The sequence below is a fragment of the Stegodyphus dumicola genome, chromosome 9 (genome assembly GCF_044657685.1).
Source record: "Stegodyphus dumicola isolate Sdum_Otavi_A_Nest chromosome 9, ASM4465768v1".
In the NCBI taxonomy this organism is placed as follows: Eukaryota; Metazoa; Arthropoda; class Arachnida; order Araneae; family Eresidae; genus Stegodyphus; species Stegodyphus dumicola.
Window position 1 is genome coordinate 112,946,271 of NC_140776.1, and position 24,667 is coordinate 112,970,937.

General features: G+C 32.3%; 1 protein-coding gene across 2 annotated transcripts in view; it reads right to left on the bottom strand.

The window, feature by feature from the left end:
• PolD1 (DNA polymerase delta 1, catalytic subunit) overlaps window positions 1–24,667 on the bottom strand; it is a 156,046-nt gene that overhangs the window by 116,984 nt on the left and 14,395 nt on the right. For both annotated transcript variants that reach the window (XR_015043066.1, XM_085823925.1), the window contains exons 3-6: window positions 20,193–20,482; window positions 9,215–9,308; window positions 8,954–9,122; window positions 3,125–3,348 (exon numbers count right to left, since the gene is read on the bottom strand). Coding sequence is in view for 1 of the 2 variants with exons in the window: in XM_085823925.1 (XP_085680051.1) it covers window positions 3,125–3,348; window positions 8,954–9,122; window positions 9,215–9,308; window positions 20,193–20,482 (777 nt within the window). In the remaining variant the exon portion in view is untranslated. The remainder of the gene's footprint in view (window positions 1–3,124; window positions 3,349–8,953; window positions 9,123–9,214; window positions 9,309–20,192; window positions 20,483–24,667) is intronic.

Consider the following 24,667-nt stretch of genomic DNA (forward strand, 5'->3'; position numbering starts at 1 on the left):
TAGGATTCGGAAACCGAAAGGTCCCGATTTCAAAACCCATCAAAGGCAAGTTGCCTAAAAATTGGTTTTTGCTTAACTTTCCTTCCTTCAGTTTGTTTCCTTTATGTTTAAATAATAGAGAATTTTCTCCATTTTCTAGAACGTTTCGAGTCTAGAATGTTCCAGCTCATTCATCAAGTGTATATAACTGGTTACTCATTCAGTTTGAATAATAAAGTCATGAGTTCCCACTTGAGTACTTGCCTCTTCATTTGTACAGTTACTTTATCTATGCGACAATATTTATCAATGCTATGTTTGTAAAGAAGAAAATAAATTGTCAGAAAATTTTCAGATCGTCCAAATGTAATTTTTATAAACTCCTCATCAGCAGCAAAGAGGAAAAAAAAAAAAATTCAAAATGTTTATGTTTCAATTGACGTAGAGACGTGAAACCATTTATATTAGAAGTAGGAACTAATCTATATGATAACAAACCAAATATATATTTGTCAATGAAATCGCCAGAAAATATTCCTCCAAAATGTTCATTTACATACATAGCAGTTGTAAAAAACTGACCGAAATATCAGATGAGTAAAATTAAGAACCCTTTGCCAATTTTGGCCATAATTAAGGACTAAAAATTGCCTAAAAAAAATAAAAAAATAAAAAACACTCAGGACTCTTATGGACTGTATGAATACTAACTATATTTTCTTCAAGTTGATATTCCTACACTTATTCTTACAGATTATGATCAAGGACAAAGCATACATATCTTAAGTGACAAACAATATAGAATTCAAAACACAAATTATCTAGGTACTGAGACTTGAATGTGCTTGAATTTAAAATGAGATACTCTTAAATACATTTTAAGGAAAAAAAAAAAAAGTTCATACAATGAAGTCTGATAATAATATGCAAAAAGCATTTTTAACCCTGCAATGGAGGAGCCGGCATTCAGAGTACGCCAATGCCATCTTTTGGGCTGTAATTTTTAGACAACCTCTTCCTGAGCTTCCTCCCTTCCTCTATCCTCCTACAAATATTCCATGAGTGCAATGCATTTGGTATTTCTGGCCAGTCTGGTTTTCGCTTTAATTCCGAAAGCAGTTATTGCGAACATGTTGTGTAGGTGAACGCAGTACGCTGCTTCTTCAAGTATGTACAGAAAGAATAGTGTACCTTCTGAAGATTATTTGCGCATTTTAGAAGAAGTCTCAGTTGATGAAGACTCCGACAATTTGGATAACACATCTGATGTTGATGAATCGGAAGTCATCGAACATTCTAATCATGAAAGTGAATCAGAAACTGAGGGAAATGTTTCTAAACATCCTCATTTTCCTTCCTCAAATGATCTTTCCCCAACAAATGACGATTTTAGTGATGTTGAAAATGACATGAGTGATTTAAAATATGAGGACTTTTTTGTAAAAACAATTTACAAAAAGAAGAAAGTTGGAAGTTTCTGAAAGAAGAAAAGGAAACTTATATGTGGAATAAAGTTCCCCTGAAGAGCAAATTCGTCAGAATGCCTCGAAAAAATGTTATGAAAAAAATATGCCCAAGTGCCAAAACTTGTGACGATATAAATGATGAGCTTTCTGGCTTTCCAGAAAATCATAAATACAAATATGATTGATGCTATTATACAATATACAAATATTTATCTCAAATGTAACAGGATTGCAGATAACCTCCAAAATATCTCAAAGAGAAGCATGCGTGATACTAATAGAGCAGAAATGTTGGCCTCTTTAGGAATTTTATTAGGATGCAAAAAAAAAAAAAAAAAAAAAAAGTCAAAACTCAATTTGGAGGAAGCATGGGTAAAAGACAGTACTGGAATTGAAATTTTGCAAGGGGTCATGGGTCTCAAGTGATTCAGAAACCTGTGTGCTGCTATTAGATTTCATGATAAAGGCACAAAGGTATGTGCAAAGAAAAACTGATAAGCTTGCTGCAATAAGAGGATTTTTTGAATCTTTCAATCAGAAATGTCAAAAGTTTTATACACCAGGTGACGAAGACGAACTCGCAATCGACGAGAAGTTGGAACCCTTTCGCGGGAGATACTCTTTTATTCAATTCATCCCCTACAAGCCCGCAAAGTATGGCCCAAAAATTTTTGCGGTTGTTGACTCATGATTGTTTTATATATTGAAGCTCGAAATTTATTGTGGCAATCAACCCTCAGGACCTTGTGAGGCTTTTAATTCAAGTATTGACATTGTCAAAAGGCTAACTGGTGCGTACAAAGGTTTCAACCATAACCTGACAACTGATAATTGGTATACAAGCTACCCGCTAGCTCAATATCTTCTTACAAAAGGTCAACAGGGACAATCTGAAAAAGATTAAAGTAGCAAAAGGTTTTAAATTTTTTCATTGTGAAATTTGTTATGAACTTTTCTTTATAACATTTATAATTTGTAAATTTGAATTATGATCTTATAATTTTCATACAGAAGATAATACAGAATACTATATAACTTTAAATTACATTTCCATTGCATTCCATTTTTTGACTTAATTAAAAATTCGTAATTTCCATCTTTACTGCTTTTTTTCTGTTATTCTTTTACTTATATCATTTATACCATGACGTATCACTTTATTAATGCCACGTATAAGATTAAATAGTTTCAAACACGACCTGGCGTACTTCATACACCGCCCCTCTAAAATTGTACCATACACCAGCCCCTCCAGCTGAGGGTTAATTACTGTAATAATATAAACCTTCAATCCTACCATTTGTACCTTTTTTATAATATTTAAATGTGGCATGGCATGGATCACCTTGTATATATTAAAACAATATCTAAACTGATGCTTTTATTAAAAGTTTATTTTTAACATCTATTTCATTTAGACATAAATAAGTATTAAAATGTGTATTTAACCAGCTTAGTAATAAAAATAAAGCATGAATTTCACTAATTTTAGAAGCTGTAACAAAACATTCCTTCTCTACATTTTTAATATTCAAGATCTCAGCTATTAAATAAAAACGGCTGACCATTAAAAAAAATAATAATCTCATTTTTCAGTTCCAAAGCAAGACTTAAATTTAGTCATGCATCAACTATACAAGCTATTGCATATCAGAATATTTTTATACATAATAGCTTACCCTTCCGCCCAGCACATTCTATATCAAAGCTTAGTATACGAACAGGTGCAATTTTTGACCAATCGCCTTCAGGCTCATGTGAAATGAAATCATTCCAGGCTACATCTAGCTCTATCTGGCAACGCGATGTAGGTGCTCTCGGCCCCCCAGCAGTTAACAAACGATATTTACCAGCAGGAATTTCAATCCAGTTACATCCAACAACTTTGGTGGCAACCATGAATCTGCAAACAAAGAATTTGTTTTTAATACATATTATTTACTTTTGAAACAAGACATCCATAAAATACTAAAAGAATAATTTTAATTATATACATAACAGAAAAAAATGCTTCCTTTAAACACTCAAAAATAATCAAGTACTTATTCTATGGATAAGTATCTACTTACATACTTGCCAACCATTTTTATTACTTGCATCGTTTAAGATTTAAAAAAAAAAAAAAAAAAAAAAAAAAGGAGACACTTGAATCAAATGTTATGAACAGTGGCAGATTTTGCTTTCGTTAAAAAAGAAACTTCATAATTTTGTTCATAGCAATTGCCACGTAGGCCTGCTTTCACTAATAAAAGTTTTTCTAATGTGTCATCACTAATATTAGATCTAAATTTAGTCCTCGTTTTCACAACAACACTGAAAATCCTCTCTCACTCTGCATTACTATGGGAAACTGTCAAGATGGCCAACATAATTCTAGACAGTTCACTACATTTTAAAATTCTATCAGCGCCTTTCAGTTTTCCAATTAAACTCCACTGGGTGTCAATCCTAGCTGATTTTATAACTTCATCCAAGTTTTCTAATTGTAAACTGCAAAACTGCGACTGCAATATATCAGTGGCAGCATCAATGTCATCACCTTTCATGACTTAATGAAGTAACATAGGAAATCTGTTCAAAAAGCACCTTATATCAGAAAAAGATGCATTTGCTAGAGCAGAAACATCAGCAACTTTAGCATGCAAAATCACTGCGTCGTTGACTGGAAATTTATGTAGTATATAATCACATACTCGACAGAAGTAACTTCTAACATAAAGATAAAACTTGTCTTCTTCTGAATGTTCTTCCACTACTTTTGTAGTTGCAGCTCCTAATACCAAATCTTCACCTTTCTTCTGATTTTCTATTTCAGCATAAATCACATCATATATATATAGAATTACAAGACAAAACACAGACTTGTTTTACAAACTTTGATAAAATGTCTTTAAACAGATAATAAATCATTGATTGCAAAAGATGAATTAATGGAATTCTGCTTTGTAGAATCGTGTTAAGAACATCGAATGATGGCAAAATGAATTGTTTTCTTTTAAAAAAAAAAGAGCAAAAAGCTTTGTTAAGGTCCGAAGAAAAAAACATAAATATTCGTTCTTCACATGATAAACTTACAGCAATCGGAAAATGTTTCGTGTGTTGAGCAATTTTTTTATTTTGAGAGAAATTTGTATGAGCTTTACGCTTATATTTTGGAATATTTTTTTTTTTAGAACTGCCAGTTGAATTGCTGAATGGTGCAGAAATTACTTCATTTTTCTCAAACCTATATTTAACAATGGAAGTAGTAACTACATCTCCATTTACTTTAGGTATTTTATAACTTTCAATAGAGCATTTTATCTTAACTCTCGAAGCATTTATTTCTTCTTTAAAAAAATGCAAGAAGTGGGTTCCATTGATTGAGGATTCTAGATAAGCATTTCTTTAAAGACAGGCAGCGTGTACATACGTTTCAAAATGCTTCTCATTTCAGTATTATGCAGCTGTTGGGACTGTTTCAATTTTTCCTTATTTTTAGAACTCTTTTCAAGATAATAATAAATATCAACAATGTGTTCATCCACATTTATTGGCAAAGAAGTTGCGCATTTTTCAGCTGCTAAATTTAAGAGGGGGCAGGTGCACCTCATAATCTGCAAATCTGAATTTTCCTTTCTTAAGATGCCTACCATTACTGGTGCATTATCAGCACCAAGTGCTAAGCAATTATCCAGAGGGACTGCATATGCTTTAAAAGTTTTAATATAGCTGTGCTATATTGAAGCCTGTCGATTGTCCTTCTAAAGTGGGGACAGAAAGTAAATGCACTCAATTTCTGAAGACTCTGGATTAAGAAAAGAAACAACAATTGGATACAGTTTTGAATCGGTATTATTGCTTCCAACCGTAGAGAGGAAGAACAGAGCTGTTTTAATGCAATCAATAACTGAAGATTTATTTTTCAAACTCACTTCATTAACAATTGCACCTGTTTTGGTCCTTTCACTTGAGTATTTCTTAGCGATTTGACTAACTGGAAACATTTTTCTAAATAAAGCTGCAATGTGATCAGATGCATTCAGTGGCAGGTAAAAAGGCAGAGAACATTATTCTGCATTAATAACTTTTTGGTCTTTTGTTTCCGAAGAAAAATTCAATTTTTCGTATTTTTCCAAACAACTCATACTGTCCTTGTGTTTTTGTGCATGCACATGTTCGAGAACATCCGCCCTTCCACCATGCGAAATCGAAAAAACGCTACAACAGATGGTACACATTGCAAATTTATGACATTATTTTCAGGAAATAATGGAAGGAAAGTCAACTGTGTACGATTTTCGAAACGTACACAAGTATTTCACCTTTCTCGCAGACATAACAAAAGATGATAATTTCTAAAACTATTTCCCGAAAGCACGTGTACTCACACAACTCACAACAAGATGAACGAAATAACTAAAGAAGAACCAAATAACAGCCTTGAGCTTGCTTTGTGCTCATTGGCTAATATATGCCAGATGACACGCAGTGGAGCTTGATGCCCATTGGAGAACAATGCTTCTGGATACATATGCTCTCACTCACAAAGCAGAAATTCTCCTCTGGTTCGCAAGGTTTTGTTTTAGATATAATCTAGAGAAAATTCAATTGCTTTCAGATGCCCAAAATCACTTTTTTTTTTTTTTTTTTTTTGTTTGTTTGTTCATATAACAAAGTATTAAGCTAAGTTCCATAAAAATCGTGAGAAATTTTAAGAATAAGAAAAAGTTGGGAGAAATATATTGCAAATTGGGTTGGCAGGAGAGCGGTCGAAAATCGGGAGTCTCCTGCCTAAATTGGGAGTGTTGACAGCTCTGTACTTACTTTAGTATGTCAATGTAGAAAAAGCTAAAATTCAGCAAAAAAGAGTCAACAGTTGCCAACTTTGGCACTATAATACAAATTAATTATTTTAGCAACCATATGATGTAGTTAAGTTATATAAACCACAATTTTAAGAATGGAGTTCATAATTTGATCATCAGTCTATGGGACCAACCAAACAATGAAGATGATGCTATTACTGGATTGGAAAGAAAGGAATTTTTGACGGTCAATTTTAACATGGGGTGCAAAATAGACATTTTTGTCATATTTTATTTTATTTATTTATTATTTTTTAAAATTTTCATAAAGGCAAGAAAATGGCTGAGGCTCACAAGGAGATATGTAAAGTTTACGGTGTTAATTGCTTAACAGAATGCATATGTTGGAATTGGTTTAAAAATGTTGTTCTGGAGATTTTTCATTTTAAGATGACCAGTGCTGTGGTCGACTTTCTAAAGTTTTATGATAACAAAATTATAGCCATAACTGAATCAACTCATGATATCACTGCACAAGAGATTGCAGAAAGGTCAAATGTATCATCATACACAACAATTAAAAAATCACATAAAATGTCTTTGACTTATTAAAAAGCTCAATATTTGGCTTTTGAATGAACTGAAAGACAAATATTCATTGACAAATCAATATGAGTAAATATTAATTCTGCTTTATAGGTGGCACAACAATCAACACAACAAATCAATATGATACACATTTCAAACATAATGAAATCAAACTTTTTTTAAAAATTACCACTGATGATGAAAAATGGATTATCTACAATAACATTAATTGAAAAAGATCATGGACCAAGCGTGATGAATTATTACAAATCATATTGAAAGCTAAATTGCATTAGGAAAAGATCATATTGTCAATTTGGGTGGGATTATAAAGGTGCTATGTATTTTGAGCTGCTTTTAACTCTTTCGCATCGAGAGACGACCAAATCTGTTTTCAACAAACATCGAAAGCGCCCGTGTTTACGAATTTGTCTTGGAATAGTTTTCCTTTTCCCCTGCGGTTTCATCCATTGTGTGCAGTTTCACCTTAGGCCGGATTGCGAACGTCAATACCTTTCTATATTTCTCCTTTATTTGCTTCAAAAGAATGATTGACATGTCTTTTAACAACTCGCGAAACCAATGACTCATACACTAACGTGGAGAGGAAAGAACTAGGTAGAAAATAAACGAGGCGTTGGGGCGGTTAGCCATTGCCTGAATGAACGGGCGTTACGGCAGACTTCGATGCGAAAGAGTTAAGCAACTAAATGAGTAACTCAGATGTTTACAGCCATTAACTTATGAAATTGCAGGAAATAATCAATGAGAAAAGGCCAAAATTGGCAAAATCGCATAGGAATTGTGTTCCACCACAACAATGTGAGGCCTTCCACATTTTTAGCAATACACAAGAAATTGCTGCAAGCTCGATTGGGAAGTGATGCCGCATCCCCATACAGCTTTAACCTTGCACAATCAGATTATCATTTATTTCAATATCAAGTTTACAAAACTTCTTAAATGGTAAAAATGTCAGTTATAATTATGAGCTCAAATTACACTTGTTTTGAGTTATTTGCTAATAAAGACCAGAACTTCGAAGAGCATGGAATCATGAAGTTATCAGAAAGATGGTCAAAGGTCATTGAACAAAACAGAAGACATTTGACTGATTAAAATTCATATTTTGTACAAAAAACCAAGTTTTATTTCCCATTAAAAAAATCGAAATTACTTTCTTGTCAGCCAGATACAACAGTATCGTACATCAGCAAGTAACTGTCAATGTTTATAAATTTGCACAAAATATTTTATTTTAGTAAATCGAAGAGTACATGGAAACTTTGGAAAGACATGAAATTGGTGAAAATGCGAGTCAGCCACTGATTTGCGTCAAGTAGATTGCCATTTACTACTGGCATGAGATTCATCTTCTGCTAGTCTAAGGAAACAACATAAATAAAATTTTGCAAGAAAGAACTCAACCTGGCTGATACTATTGTTATAGATCGAAAAATTTGAGAGAAATATGCATCTACGAGATGCAGAGCAATGAATGTTTAAAAAAAAAAAAAAAAAAAAAAAAAAAAAAACTAGTAGTAAAGGTTTAACTGTATAGATTAATGAAATCCTGCTCTCGAAAAGAAAAAATAACATTGACCGCATTTGCTGCCTCAATGGATTTTCAGTGGTACTTGCTAGGAAACTAAAGAAACCTTTCTTCTTACAGTGCCTGGTTACAAAGCCATAACTTTGTTAAATGCAGTAAAAGAAAATATTAAAATAGGAACAACCAATTTTAATTCCTGGGCCACTTATAAAACAGAATTTAAAAAAGCCAGGTTCGAGCTTTTCAGAGTGAACAAATTCAGTTTTGTGAATCCACATTCCGGAGTTCATACGCAAAATATCGAGTGGATATGATTTTCTTCAGTGGAGAAACAAGAAACATGAGAACACAGCAAGACACCATTTGAAGTTGTACTTAGCGGAGTTCATGCCATAGAAAGCTCTAGCTTAGGATAACCCTTTAAAACTTTTTTAGAAACAATAGCACATTTCCCACCCGAAATAAAGGAAAACTTATCGTATCAAATTAAAACAAAAGTTAGCTAATCCTTCTCTGTTAAGACATTAAGTACTGATAATTAAGAATGAATTGAAATACAATTTTCAACATAATATACCTACTTAATTTCAAAATCTATGTTTGTTTCAAAAGCAGGAAAAGTGAGCTTTCCATAATCTCCAAATTTAACAGCTGTTTCTAACAAACGCTTCGCAGCAGGCAAAAATCTTGGCAATAACACTGTTACCTTCAGAAATGGCACTTTGCCATTATTCGTGTAGCCATAGATATCTAAAAACAAAAGAATAAATAAATATTCCAAAACAATAAACTAATGATTTTTGACAGAAAAAAAAAAAAAAAAAAAAAAAAGGAGGCCTTACTTTCTTTCATAACAAATTCAACAGAAAGAACTGCATCACTGATATTTTCTTTGTTTGATTTCATATCTGCTATCACAATATTATTCAAAACCTCCTAAAAATAATTCATTAAACACAATATTCAATGACAATAAAAGCAAACTGAGCTTAATAATTAACCACATTTAATCTTTAAAGAACATTTTATTAATACAATTTAATTTTAAATAATTCAACAAAAACATAACCGAGAAACATTTTTATGTTTTAAATATGGAATTTTAAGCATTCTCAATAATAATAATAAATAAATAATTCAGGTTTTAGTGTTGCACAAGAAGATTACCAATCTCCTCTTGGACTCACTCTTGCTAACACATTTTGCTTCCCCTCAGCCTTACTTAGCATTTTAAATGCATTAACTATTTTCAATCACTTCATTTACTACATATTAGTAGACTAAATTTGAGAGTTAAATATCGTATGTTTTACTGAATGGCAACTTGTTGGTGTATGGAGATAATAAGTATCATATTTAAGGCAGTGAAAACACATTGTTTTCAAACAGCCATTGGTGGATTAAAATTGAAAGATAAATATCTCATATTTTGCTAAATGGCAACAGTCTGATGCACCTGAGATAATTTACTTAAAACAGTGTTGCCACTTCTTGCTTTAAAATCACTAAGTTCATTAAATTTGTATGAAATATGAAATAGATCAAAAACAAATTCAAAATTCAGATTTCGAGGTTCCCATGCTCAGGTGAAAGACTACATGTATTCAAAATTGGGTGGCTCTAGGTGCCATCATTTTTCCACAATGCGAGAAGCACATACATATATATAGATTCCTCCTTCTTTATTTAAAAAAAAATAAATAAATAAATAATAATAATAATAATACATCATTATAACATTTGGTGGCAAGAATCTGAAAAGTGATTTAAGTACAAAAGTGATAGGGACCAAAAATAAGTTTTGTGACTATTAGCCCGACTGGTGCTTAAAAAAAATATCTGATATAGATACCACTTCAGCTATTTTTTTTTTGACATCTCTTCTTTGTATGGCCTATTAAAATACACATTTTTTGCAGTACTCTACGTAAACTTACTTTCTCAAATCTCATTAGAGATATAATTTTAATCCAATCAAATCAGTTCTCACATAAAAACTCAATCTTCATTAAAAAAAAAAAAAAAAAGGTTAATCTTTGGATTATGGTAACTTGGCGACTTTTTGGCGACCAACACTGCTAATTTTTGTTTGGACGCCATTTTGTTTTCACGAAGTAAAGGCTTTTATAAATATATATATATACTCAACACTTTTTCCACAACAATCTGCTAGCCGAATTACGCTTATGCTAGAACTTTTATGGAACAAAAGTGCTTAATCATGACGAAGATTAAGTGCGAAATTGGGAGAAAGTGTAGAATCGCAAACTGCTTCCCGTGTTTTTAAGAATTGTGCATACATGATATCCATGTACACGTCAACCTATTTTCACTTAAAAAAACATCCCAGAATTGCACAAAAATGGCATTGCGCACACTCTTGACTTTATCCATGTATACTGCTAGTAACCTTAAAAAGTCATAGCTAGTAACCTTTATCACCTTACCAAAATGTCGCCTAACTACCTGTTACCATATTCCAAAGATTAGCCAAAAAAACTAACACAACAAATTCAGTTGGGGGGGGGCAAAAGCAATTTTTGCAATGAAAATTTGAGTTTCTACACAAAAACCAGCAATTTGGCCAGCAGGCAGGGGTGAAAAAAAAAATCGTGGACAAAATTAGCCACCCTGGGCAAAAAGACATTGAAGTTGGTGCACTGACTTTATTCACAACTCTACTGAGACTTTCAAATATAAACAAATTATGACCTCATTATACTTAGCTGCATTTAAATTTTTAAATTGTTGACAATTCTATAGCTATCACATGGAGATTAACTAAAGCTACAAAATCCTTAAGCAGAATACAAGAACAACATAATTCAATCTCTTTTAACCACTTAGTTGTTTTCCCGAATGGTGTAAACCAGGGATGGGCAAACTACGGCCCGCCGATAGAATTTTAATTTGACGGTCTGAGGCAAATTAAAAGAAATACATATTTATATATTATATATTCATCTCCTTTTCTACTTCGTTTAAATATTATTTTTTCTTCTTTCCCAAAAGACTTATGATCTTTTTATTTTCTATATTTTTGTTCTACAAAACATAAATTGACGGAAATAGCAAGCACAGACAGCTTTCAATCAGTAAAGTGTTAAAAGCGGGAAGTTCTTTGTTAGTTATAGCTGTAGATTGGCGCCAACAAGCGTTATCGCTTTCTCGGGGAGCAGACATATGGGAATCTAGTGTAGGTGAATTAGATTTCACATGTGGCAGACTACGCAGTTTAAGCTCCAGCCAGCGGCCTTTTCTTTTGGCGCGAGGTCTAATATTATTCATTGCGTATGGAAAGATTGCGGACTTATAGCATCATTGTGAATAGTGGTGAAATTATTAAAAGTATAGCGTAGCTAGTGGTTGTTTGGGTTATTTGTAAAATACGTAAACCCTGAAATGGCTACTAATAAACGTAAAGTTTATTCAGAGTGCCGTGCTTTTAATGATGAATGGACCTGGAAATATTTTTTACAGTTGTAAAAGATAAACCAGTGGGTCTCATGTGCAATGAAGCTGAAGCAGTCTTCAAGGAATATAACATTTCCTGTCATTTCACACCTAAGCATAAGAATTCCAGTTACGAAGAATATGAAAGCAAACAAAATGTAGAAAGTCTTTGTAAAAAATTATTTGACTGATAAAATATTTATAAGAAGATTAACAGTATCCAGATCGCAAGATTTCAGTTCCATTCAAACAGAAGTGGATATTTTTACCATACCTTTCAACATAAATTGTGAAGCAGTGTGTTCAGATTTGCAGCTTGAATTAATTGAGTTGCAATCTAACAATCAACTCAAGCAGTTGTTTCTAAATATGCCAAAGTTAGAGTTTTACAAATCATTATCGAACGTAAGTTTCCCAAATTTAATATCTCACGCCCAGAAAATCAGTGCTATGTTTGCTTCATCTTATATATGTGAACAAGTGTTTCAAGTATAAACCTTGGAAAAGAATTATTTCAGAAGTAGACAGACTGATGAGCATTTAGCTTTGTTCCTTAGAATCAGTACATCTCACTTCGAAGCTCAATAAAAGGAACTTTTAAAAATTAAATCACAATTTCATTCATCTCATTAACATATTTAAATTGTAATACTTGTATATTGTTTTTAAAATTTTAGAAAAATTTATGTTGGCCCGCCAAACTTTTTTTTATCGATTTGTGGCCCGCGACCGAAAAAGTTTGCCCATCCCTGGTGTAAACCAAACACAATTCAGGTGCCGCAAAAAGGGACTTTTTTGGTTTGACTGTGCACCACTTGGGCTGTGTATTTTCCTATACCAATTCACTGATTTTCCTGGTTTTTTCACATTTTTTACTTCACAGTGTTTTTAATAGATGTCTCTAGAAGTCCAGGAGAGAATTGATTGGTCTTATTTTTGGTAACAATATAGCAGGGAAATGAAATGGTTAAGTGTTAAAGCAAATACTGTGCAATTTACCAACATAAAAGAATAAAAATACCTGAGCTCACCGAGATGGATAACAGAATGGGTATAAATATATATACATTTAAAGATGTTCAGCGTGGCCAACTGCAACCGAAAAGGGAGGTGCACAAATACATCTTACATCAGTCCCATACCAAAAATCTCAACATTCTAAGGTACTCATTTTTCGAGTGATGCAAGTTACATATGCAAATATACACACATATAGACATCACGAAAAAATATCTTGCGAATCCATTGAAAAAAAGAGCCCTTTATTCTGCCAGTATGGACAAATCTCACGCAAAAACATTGTTCGAATAGATTCGAAAGCAGTCAAAATGGATATTTTGTAGAACTGTGATACCTGAAATTTTTTAAGATTACAATACTTCCTTTACTTCATACAAAGAAGTAAAAATAAATGACAAGTGCACTTATACAGGATTTAGCTCAAATTCCTTCTAAATGATGATCTGAGAGTAAATCAACATCATTCCTTTCGCAGCAAAGTATAGAACAAATTTACTGATAGACAGCAATTTCAGGAGCTTAAATGATTTTAGAAGGGTGACCGGAAGAATGCCCACAGGAAAAATGGTCACAGAATAAGGCTCACAGGTATAAATGCCACACAAAACTATGCCCACATAGATATATGCTCACATGGGAATACACCCACTGATAAATCAAATACATAGAAATATCCTTAGATTAATCAATTATTAATTAATCGATTTGAATATCCTACATCTACTTGAATTGTTCAAAGAAAAAATATTTAAATTACCAAAACATCGATGGCATATATATATATATATATATATATATAACACTTGGGAGCCACTGTATATATATATGTACAGTGGCTCCCAAGTGTTTGTTCGAACGGGCTGGCTGCATGGGCGTTTTCGTGGTTTTCCCCATGTATAACGTGTACACGAGCAAATTTCCCTTAGAAAGTCTTCCACGAAGGCATCCCACCCATTAGGCAGATAGCCCTCCTGTGCTTTGCCATAATTAAATACACCAACACCAACACCCAAGTGTTTGTACACATATGATTTTCACAGAAACAGGACTCTATCCATTAATTAAAAGTAAACTTTCTGAATGAGATTTTAATAATAAGATCTGTAATCTACTTGTAACAAAATTACATGACGCATTTTTTAAATATAGCAAAACTTTATTTTTAAGAAATTAATAATAAAAAATGACAAACAATTTATCTCACAAAAGTCTTCATACACTGAAAAATTTTTGGATACAATCAAAATTAGAATTACCGTTTGCCACTTTTTTTTTAATTTTTGCATTGTGGTGGCATTTAAAAAATCATTTGCTTTAATTTTTTATTGTTTATTTCATAACATTCTATTTATTATTGAAAAATGGGTTACAGTCATAAAGAAATTATAAGCAGCATTCAAAAATTGATAATTTTTCACCATAGCAGTGGTAAATTGATTCGAAATATCGCTAAATTAGTTAATTTATCCCATTCGACAGTGCAGTATGTGATTAAACACTTTAAAGAAGAAAATCGGATTGAAAACAAGGTAAGAATAGGTCGACCAAGAAAGTTAACTAAACATGATGAGAGATTTATCATTAGAAAATTTGTGAAAAATACATGTTTGAGTGCTGTAAAAGTTTCTGCAGAATTTAATGCAAAGTTTTCTACTTCAATTTCACCTGAAACTGTTCGACAAGTTCTCAGAGATGCTGAATTACATGGGTGTTCTGCCTGCAAAAATTTTTTTGTTCTGTTTTTCTCACTAACAAAAAATTTTTATTCGCAAAATCAATGATAAATACACCCGAAACGTACTGGAATAATGTCCTATTTGCTGATGAAAGCAAATTTAACATTTTTGGTTCTGATAGTCGTATAACTGTATGGAGAAGAAAAAATGAGGACCTTCATTCTAAGAACTTAGTTGAAACAAAGCATGGTGGTGGAGGTGTTCTTGTGTGGGGGTGCATGGCAGCATCAGGATTATGTAATTTGGTATTTATTGATGGCATAATGAATCGTTCTCTTTACTCAAATATTTTAAGAGATGATTTAAAATTATCAGCCCAAAACATGGGTATTGGAAGCAACTTTATTTTTAATCATGATAATGATCCTAAGGATACGGCTCTCAACGTTTGCCTGTGGTGTCTTTAATTGTCCACAGGTTTTGAAAACAATACCTCAGCCACCAGATTTAAATCCCATAGAACACATCTGGAAAGAACTGGAGGCTAGAGTACGAAAACACAACAACAAAACAGTCGTGATAGAAGAATGGCTGAACATTGATACAGAAATTACAAAAAAAAAAAAAAAAAAAAAGTAAAATATATTCCCAGACGTTTAAAAGCTGTTTTGGGTGCTAAAGGATATCCTACTAAATTTTAATTTAACGAAAAATGAAAATATTTATTAATATGTCGAGATTTTTTTTAAGTGAACGAAGACGTTTGCGAGATAAAATGTTTGTCATTTTTTGATTATTAATTTCTTAAAAATAAAGTTTCACTGCATTTTAAACATATTTCAAGTAATTTTGTTACGAATAGATTATAGATCTTATAATTAAAATCTCATTCAGAAAGTTTACTTTTAATTAATGGACAGAGCCCTAATTAATGGATAGAGATAAATATCAAACAATGACAATGAAAATCATAAGTGTACGAACACTTTCGGGACCCACTGTATATATCAAAAATTGTACAACTTATGTGTAGATTCATTTTTTATACAGTCAAAAGTCGTTAATCCGGACTCGTCGGGACTTCGGCGATTCCGGATTATAGATCATCAATTTAAATCTACTAAGATCGCATGTAGAAATTATAAAATTAAAAATATGAAACCGTAACTTATGAAATAAAGAGCAATTATGATCTAAAGGGTATCAAAATTTACAAAAAAAAAAAAAAAAAAGCTTAATATTTATTTGTTTACTTTATTAAACATTTCTTTCAATGTAAGTTGTTTAAGTTGCTTCGTTTTATGTGATAATACTTTCTCTTTAATTCTATAAACAGACATAATTTCTTGTTCAGTTACAAAGTTCCGCTGTTCAAGTCCTATAATTGCTGTGTCGAAAATACCGACTAATTTGTCAATCGAAATTTTTTCGTTTTCAATAACCTCTATGTCACTTTCTTCACTATCGGAAGCGAATTATAATGACGAGGAATTTGATTTAAATCATATCAAAGACGGAGTACATCGAGATGAAATACTACATTTAGTAAGGAATTATAAGCCAAATTAAATAAAAACATCTGCCCTGAAGATAAGGATAGTGCTGACAGATCAACTTCCAATTCATTGCGCGCCGCAGCGTGAAATTGATAAACAGATTTCGGATTTCAAAACATACTTTCGCTTTGTAGATCTTTTACATATTAGTAACTATATATCGGAAATTCTATTTGACACAATCGAAAGTTCAAGCTTACTTTTATAAAATTGCTCTAACAGTCTGCAAAAAATAATAAGCCGGATCCAATTCAAAGATTAAGGAACAACGCAATCTGCAACATTAACTGAATTAAATAATTTTAGCTTAGCTTATACCGTCCGTTATACGTTAAACGCGCATGCATAAACGTATTATGCGCATGCGCACACGCATATTCACTGCCGTAAAGGTCTTATGCACATGTGTCAATGCGACGCATGTGTTTGTAGCTTTAAGGTGCGGATTATAGATCATTCCGGATTATGGGTGTCCGAATTAACGAATTTTGACTGTATAAGGTAAACAAATGGGCCGTTTTGAATTAGGAAAAGAAGGAAGAAAAATGAAACAGAATATACAGTGAAAAATTATTACAATTTTAATTGTTAAAAAAATAAAATAATAGTAAATATAAGTTACACATTTTATAATAGAATATATAGAATACACAATTAGAAGAATAAGCAAACATAAATAATTATTTTATTTAAATTACATAAAGTACCTTATTATATATAAACCACAAATATATACTTCAAAAAGTTATAAATACATAAACGTGCTGAATATTAGCTAATATATGTAAATATTTAATTTTATCATTGATTTCATCATAGTTTTTACATGATTCACGATTACCAAGTGTAGGTTTTCATATTTTCTTTCTTTCTTTCTTTTTTTTTTTTTACTCCAGTACGCCATGTATTTACAGTAGCTAATAATAAACGTTGACAGGCTAAATCTTTTTTGAATCTGTCAAATAAAAACCACATACTGGGATGGATACAATTAAATAATGAATTTAGTACCTGATGAAAGCTTTCGTAACAATTTTTGCTTTTAGAAGATTTCTCGAAGGCTGCATCATAATGATTCCACACTTCGATTGGAAACTGTGGTCTTCTAGAACTTTTTTGGCTCCAAACGTAAATAACTACATTCAAACACCAATTTCTAGAGATAGATATCAAAAGTATGCAAAAATAGAGTAAAAAAAACAAAAATTAACTGTTGACAGTTACAGGAATAAAAATGTCGTACAGGGGCAGTAGTATAAAATATTATAGTACATGCAAAATTTTACTTTTCACATTTCATTCTTTTATATAGCGTCCCTGAAAAGGTTTATGCGAGCACTTGGCCAATAATTTTTTCAAATGATCAAATAATTTTTCTTTGAACAATTCAAGTATATGTACGATGTTCAAGATTGATTAATGTAAGGATATTTCTACGTATTTTATTTATAAGTGGGCTTGTTTCCATGTGAGCATATATACATGTGACCTTTTTTCCATGTAAAGATATTTCTAAGTAAGCATTTTTCCATGTGAGCTTTTTTCTATGTGGGCATATTTCTGTGTGGGCTTTTTTCCTGTGGGTTTCCCCCCCCCAGAACCATTTAGAAGATACAGGCAGTTTCCTAAAGAGGAAATCAATCTAAATTCTATCTCTATTTCTAATGGATAGTAACTATCCATTAGAAATAGAGATAGAAAATCCACATGCTGATTAGAAAGCAGCAATTACCCCAAACTCCCAATTAACAATCATGCACTCTAAGCAAAAAGTGGCTAAATCTCAATTTATAGCTCCATATATACTTCTGTCAAGCTAATGCAGGAAATTTACAGTTTTAGATTTTAGTGTAGAGTGGTATTTGGCAGGGCACATTCTTAATTTGGCTAAAGATATCTAATTGATTATCTGAAAGTGGTATGTCCAGAAGATTGATATTTATGAACAAGTTATAATAAAGTCTAATGACATTTGTGTTCCTACTAACATTAAAATTTCTCTGGCTTTTTTCAACAAAATAAAAAATTTCCATCAGCAAACAAGAACTACTTAGCAAATTAAGTATCAGTAATTGCATAATTTAGTGCTTTACTTATTATCCCATCAACAGGACACTTGCCAAGCAGTGTGATTTAAGGCTAATTATAAATAAGCGTAGAAACACTCATAATAACACATCTGCTTTTGTTAGATGCAACCCTGACTGATTCTCAATAAGACACATTTTGTTTTTATAAACAAGAATATAAATGAACTGTTAATGGTGTACTTTTTTGCTTGCATTTGGAGGGCAGAGGATTAAAAATTTGGGATCTGCCTTCTATAGAACAGCAAACAGTAGATTATTTTCAAAGTCATGGAATCTTAGCATCAAATGTCATGAATAAATGGTATTTTCTTAATTATAATTCCAAAACAATCAATCCTCTCACTTTGTACTTTGAATCCTTTTCTTCCAATATACATCCAGCCTGAGATCAGATACATTAGAAATTAGCAGAAATTTTCATATGCAATGAACTGGAAAGCCATCCTTCTATACAGAGGTTTACTTCTATAACCCTTAGAGAGTTAACAGAAACAATATGGTCAGTTAAATTATGGACAACAAAACAGTGACAGACTCAATTAGTTGCAGGTAGTTTGTACTCATAGTATTCCAAACAGAGCTTCCAGTAAAATCAGTGGGCTTAACAAAATAATAGAAAATCATGAAAGCCTTGTAAGGCTTGTTAAGCTAACCAATTATTATGATTTTGATCTTTTAACTTCTTTCTGTACTCCTCATCAGAACAAAAATTAGCTTCTAGTGTATTTAAGCTGAAAGTTTGGGATCTTGTGAGAAGGAGTTCCCGGCACTCATGCAGTACTATTAGAATTCTGAAAGCTCTAGCTAAATGTAGAGAGCTCTAGCTCTAGCTAGCTCTTGGCTTTGCATGATGTTGCAGCCAATACTTAAAATTTAATGCATCAGTAATCATTTCAACCAAGTTATATACCTTAGTTATTTAACTGTATAGTCTTATACTACTGAATCAACATTTAAATTTATGTGACTGTTATTATTTAATTTGCATCACCACAAGTCATAGTTATCTGTAGCACTAGCCGTGAAGGTTTGTTAAAAGTTCAATTTAATAAAAAGGTTGTTTGCAGCAACTTTTTAAAGTCTTTGCCATGCTATTTTAGACATAGTGATAACTCACTACCTGTCTAGTAAGGTTATAGAATTAAAGTTCCAGTATCAGACCAAGTATAAGCTTATAGCCATTTTATGAAGTGAGACAAATACTGATTGTTTATGTAATAAAGAAGAGCCAGTTCCATCAGAATAGCTTCACCAAATTTCATGGTTGATGGATAATATGTATCTATCAATAATTTTACATGTTTAATTACAAAGTCTAATGAACTGTTTTAAAACACCCAGTTTATTTCATTCCAATGGAACTTAATAAATAAAACTAGAAGCATATAAATAGGTACTTTCACAGCACCTTGAATAGAAAATATATATATAAAAAAAAAGTTCATAACGTCTCTGATGAAAATGTTCATATATGAACTTTTTAGAATACTTTTGGAAATTATTTAGCCAATGCTGTACCCCTAGTCTTAAAATTCAGACAGAAGAGAACATGCTAGTCTATAAATTAGAGAAAAAAAAAAAAAAAAAAAAAAAGGAGAGCAATCTTAGTTTGGCATAGGTGTTTTCAGAGCCTCCCCTCCTACAGAAAACAAAATCAATGCAAAATTAAGTCTGAGCTTTTATTTAATTGTAAATAGTTAACTAAAATCGAAACCAAGAGGTTTGGCATCTTAATCCCTTACTTGGCAATATTTCTCTGTCACCTGCCAATTTTTATAATCTATTTTGACCTTATTTGGTGAATTTATTTCAGTTAAAAAAAAAAAAAAAATTATTCTATAGTACTTTTATCATATTAACAATTATTGATCACAATAAGAGATGTATTTTCCTTGTTTTCGTATACAAACACTGCGATCACATCAAGCGACGTCTATTGTATAAACATTTCTTTCAAAGCAATACAAATAACATAACTAATGCTACTTTTATTTTAACAATTATGACAATATCAAATTAACTTACTCTGAATAAAGCGCAGTCAGCTTTCTGAAAATCTGGAGGAGCAGGAATAAAGAAATAAGGCAAGAATCCATGAACATGGCACAAAACACTGTTTCCTGTCATAGTAACACCAAACATCCTTACAATTGGAACAGGTCCAACATTACAACCTGGCATACCTGGCACAGGTTGCCCTACATAATAATCAAGATCCAGTTGCTGGAATATAACAGGATCTTCACTTGGATTTAAAGCAGGAGGTTGGGGTCGCGTCCACTTCACGTTGGATGTTTCTGATTCAATATCTTCAGCTATAAAAAGTAAAAAAGTATTTTATAACAACACATGCCAAAGAAAATGAAGTATTTTCTGATTATCCCCACCCCTCACCAAAAAGTTATGAGCATGTTGGTGACTCTGGAAAGAAATGCATATTTTGATATCCTTACATACATTTTAACAATACAATTCCTGTGACCCACTTTTACGTTCTTCCTTTTGCATAGCAGACATGTGCACTTCTGAGATAATTAATTACATCAATAGTTGCATTTAGGGATAATTCCATTTTTTTTTATACATAATTTTCCTGCTATAATGGCCAAATGCGGTAAGTTGGTATAAGGCGGAAGTGTTCACTAGACTATTAGATTAGGAATGCTAAATGCAGATGATGCTTAGTGATCTACCTTTTTGCCAAAGCCAAACAAACAATTCTTTTGTCTCCTTTGATCGCCTTTTTGCCATTTACAAGAGCAGTCTATTGAAATTCAGAATCATAGCTAAATTTTGTGTTTAAAGTGTGTTTTAATTTTTTAATTCAGTGAATTCCTAACAGTTATTCTTATTTAAGCACTGAAAAATTCTTCGAAAAAATGTATGGAAAAGGTAGAAAACAACCCATTCAACAGAATGTAAAGTGGTCCATAAAGAGCTAGAGTTTTTTGTGAAAGGTCAGCATCTGAAAAGCTATGTATCACTCCTCAGCAGGAACAGAAGAAAACACTGCTGCAATTGGTTATCTATGAGAAAAATTATATGAATAAAGTAAGGAGGTAATATTCCTCCTATCTTGCCTACCACCTGAAAATGAAGGAAATCTATTAAAAACTGGAATGTGCTTAATGAAAAACCTAATAAGTGTTGGCAGTGGCGGTAAAGGCAAAGCATATTTTGTTTCCCTTCAATAAAGCTAAGACTAATCTAAATAAAATTCATGCTTTATTCCGTAAATTAAAATAAAAGATACTAATACTGTAGCCTTTACATTTCAAACCATTTCAGCGAAAGAAAGCTAGCATAATGCTAACTCATAATACCAAAACATTCGTCGATATATATACTTTCTCATTTAGGTTTGCATATAAATATGCGTTCTTTACATCGAACTGACAATTAGTCCATTCATATAAATATACCAGGATAGTGAAAAATATTCTTATGATTGAAAAATTTACTACAGGATTGTAAAACGTCATCAAAATCTTCACCTCTTTTCTGCCTGAATCTCTGTGCTACTAAACGTGCTTTGTATCTAACCACTTGATTCTTTTCATTTTTTTTTAGCGTATAGATCCATTTGTTTTCTATCATAGTTTTATTTTCTGGCTTTTCGACCAATTCCCAAACCTTTCTTTTCTTTATTGCGTCAATTTTTTCTTTCATTGCTTTATCCCATCCTTTGGTATTTACTGATTTTAGTGCTTCTTTAAAATTTTGTGGGATAACAATTTCTACAGAATTTGCCTCTTCAGACATGAAGCTAGTCTCCTGTTCTACAAAATGAACTTTCCCCGAGTATTCGTTTTTTCCACTAAAATCAAACTTATCTTTTTCAAATTTAATATTTCTTGCCGCACAATACATTTCAATATCATTATAGGATCTAAAATGGGTATCTGTTCCCTCTACATAATAATATATGTCTGTACGCATTCCGTCTGGCCTTTTAACTGCTTTTCTTTGCCAGTTTAGGTCTGATACTTCTTTTGGAGTAGATTTGTCATCTGACAACTTTATTTCTTCTCTAGAAGTTTCCTGTTCTTCATCTGATTTTGCTAATAGCTCAGATTGCTCTAGTCTTTTAAACTTAATTTTTTATTTTTGTTCCAGGATGCCATTTGCAGCATTCAGTTTTTCATCGAACTTCACATTACAGGTTTCTATTAATCTGCATTCTGCTGGTAGCCATATCCTATAACCCCTAGTTTCCTTAGCATATCCTACCATGATTCCTTCTTTGCACCTCATTTGTAATTTATTTCTAATCTGTTTTGGCACGCCAACATAGGCTTTAAAACCAAATATTTTAAAATAAACAACACTGGGTTTTCTATTTAGGAACACTTCATAAGGGGTTCGGTTGCTTTTATGACATACTCTGTACCACGTATGTACGAAACAGCCAAGAGCTTCTGCCCACCATTCTTTTCCCATTTTATCGTCATTAAGCATAGCTTTAACTGCGTCTAATGCCATTCAGTTAAAACGTTCACACACACCATTCTCTTCTGGAATGTACGCATTTGTGCATTCAACACTAATTCCATTTTCGGCTAAGTACCCTTCGAATTGCCTGTTACAGAAATCCCCACCGTTATCGGTGCGTATACTTATTAATTTTCTATTCGTCAGTCTTTTCATTTGCCTATGATAATTCTTAAAGTTGTAGAACAATTCATTTTTTTTTCATACAATACACTGTTCCTAATCTACTATAGTCATCCATAACAGTGAGGAAATATTTTCTCCCACCCTTAGATGGAACTGGGAGTGGGCTACAAACGTCTAAATAAACCAACTGCAAAGGTTTATCCGATCTCTTCGGAACAGTTTTAAAAGTTATTCTACTAGATTTAACAATAATACACGGTTCACACCTCTCCATTGGTTTTCCAATTTCTAGTAACCCTTTCATGCTTTGATTCTTACTAGTATTCTTAATATAATCAAAATTTACGTCGCAAAATCTCTGATGCCATAGCGTCACATCGTCTACTTTATTTAACTTTCCAATTTCTGTACCGTAACCAGCTTGTTTTTTATCTGTTGCATATCTAAATGGTTTTACGTGATAAAGTCCGTCATATCGTCTAGCGTAGCATAATCTATCCCAATTATTAAAGTATATCCACAACTTCCCTTTTGAAATCACAAAATGAGCACCTGCCTTTTCTAACCTTGCTCCCTGATAGTAAATTTCTTCTTAGATTTGGATTATGTAACACATTATCTAACTCAATCCAATTTATTCGATTGCCTACTTTTACTGCAAATTTGACGGTACCCTTTCCTAGTACTTTACTTTCACAATTTCCTACAGCTAAAGACATACGTATATCGTTTTATTTCTTCAAAATTTGTCATTAAATTTCTATTATTACAGAAATGAATTGTAGCTGCAGTATCTACAACCCAATTAAATTTATCATCATTACCTCTTTTATCTGTAGTTGTTACATAATTTTCTACTAACATTAATTCTTTATCTTTAAACTGTCCATTTTTATCATCTATTTTAAACTTCTGATTTTTACTTACATTTTCTTTACATTGGGCGATTAAGTGTCCAAATTTATGACATCTGAAACAAGGTCCTATTCTCATATTCCCCATTTTTTTCCTTAGATTTAGTTTTATTTTCAACTCTATCTTTCCCTGCATTTGAACTAATAGTATTAAACACGCTTACCTTGCTGTGTTCTAAATCGGCATTTACCTGCCAAAGTTAGCTTTCTTCTATTACCAGTTCTTCAGCAATTCTTTCCAGCATAAAATCTTCGTCCTTCCACCTATAGATCAACTGTACAATGCCGGAGTATTCCTGGGGTAATCTCCTTATTGCCTGAAATTCTTTAAAAAGATCTGCCAAGTTGTGACCAGCTTCAGCCAACTTCTTTGCAGTCATTCTTATCCTCGCGATGAATAATCCTATTTCTTCATTTGGCGTATATCTAATACTAAAAAATTCATCCAGTAACTGAATTATCCTTGCTCTTGTTTTGGGTTCGAATTGCTTCTGTAGAACTTCCCATGCTTCTTTACCACTTGAATATTCTTGTATCAGCGGCCTGAACTCAGTTTTAATTCCATAATTTAATGTAGTGAAGGCTTAATTCTCTCTCAGTGTGAATTCCTGCTTTTCACGTTTTGTGGCACTTTTATCTAATTCTTCTTCTTTGTCTTCTATGAAGCTCCAACAATTTCTATCCAGTAACAGCATTTTCATATCGACTTTCCATCGATCCCAGTTGTCATGGTTTAACAGCTCAAAACCTTCAGGTAGTAATGACATCTTAAATTAAGTGTGAGCACAACAACTTGAACAAACTTCTAAGACCGGTCAACTTCTTTTCATGGATAACGGACCTCTTCACCTACATTCCTTCAATGCTGAGTTGAACTGCATGACCGATTAGCTGTTGGCGCTGGGCCCATAACCCTGATGGCAGTGGCGGTAAAGGCAAAGCATATTTTGCTTCCCTTCAATAAAGCTA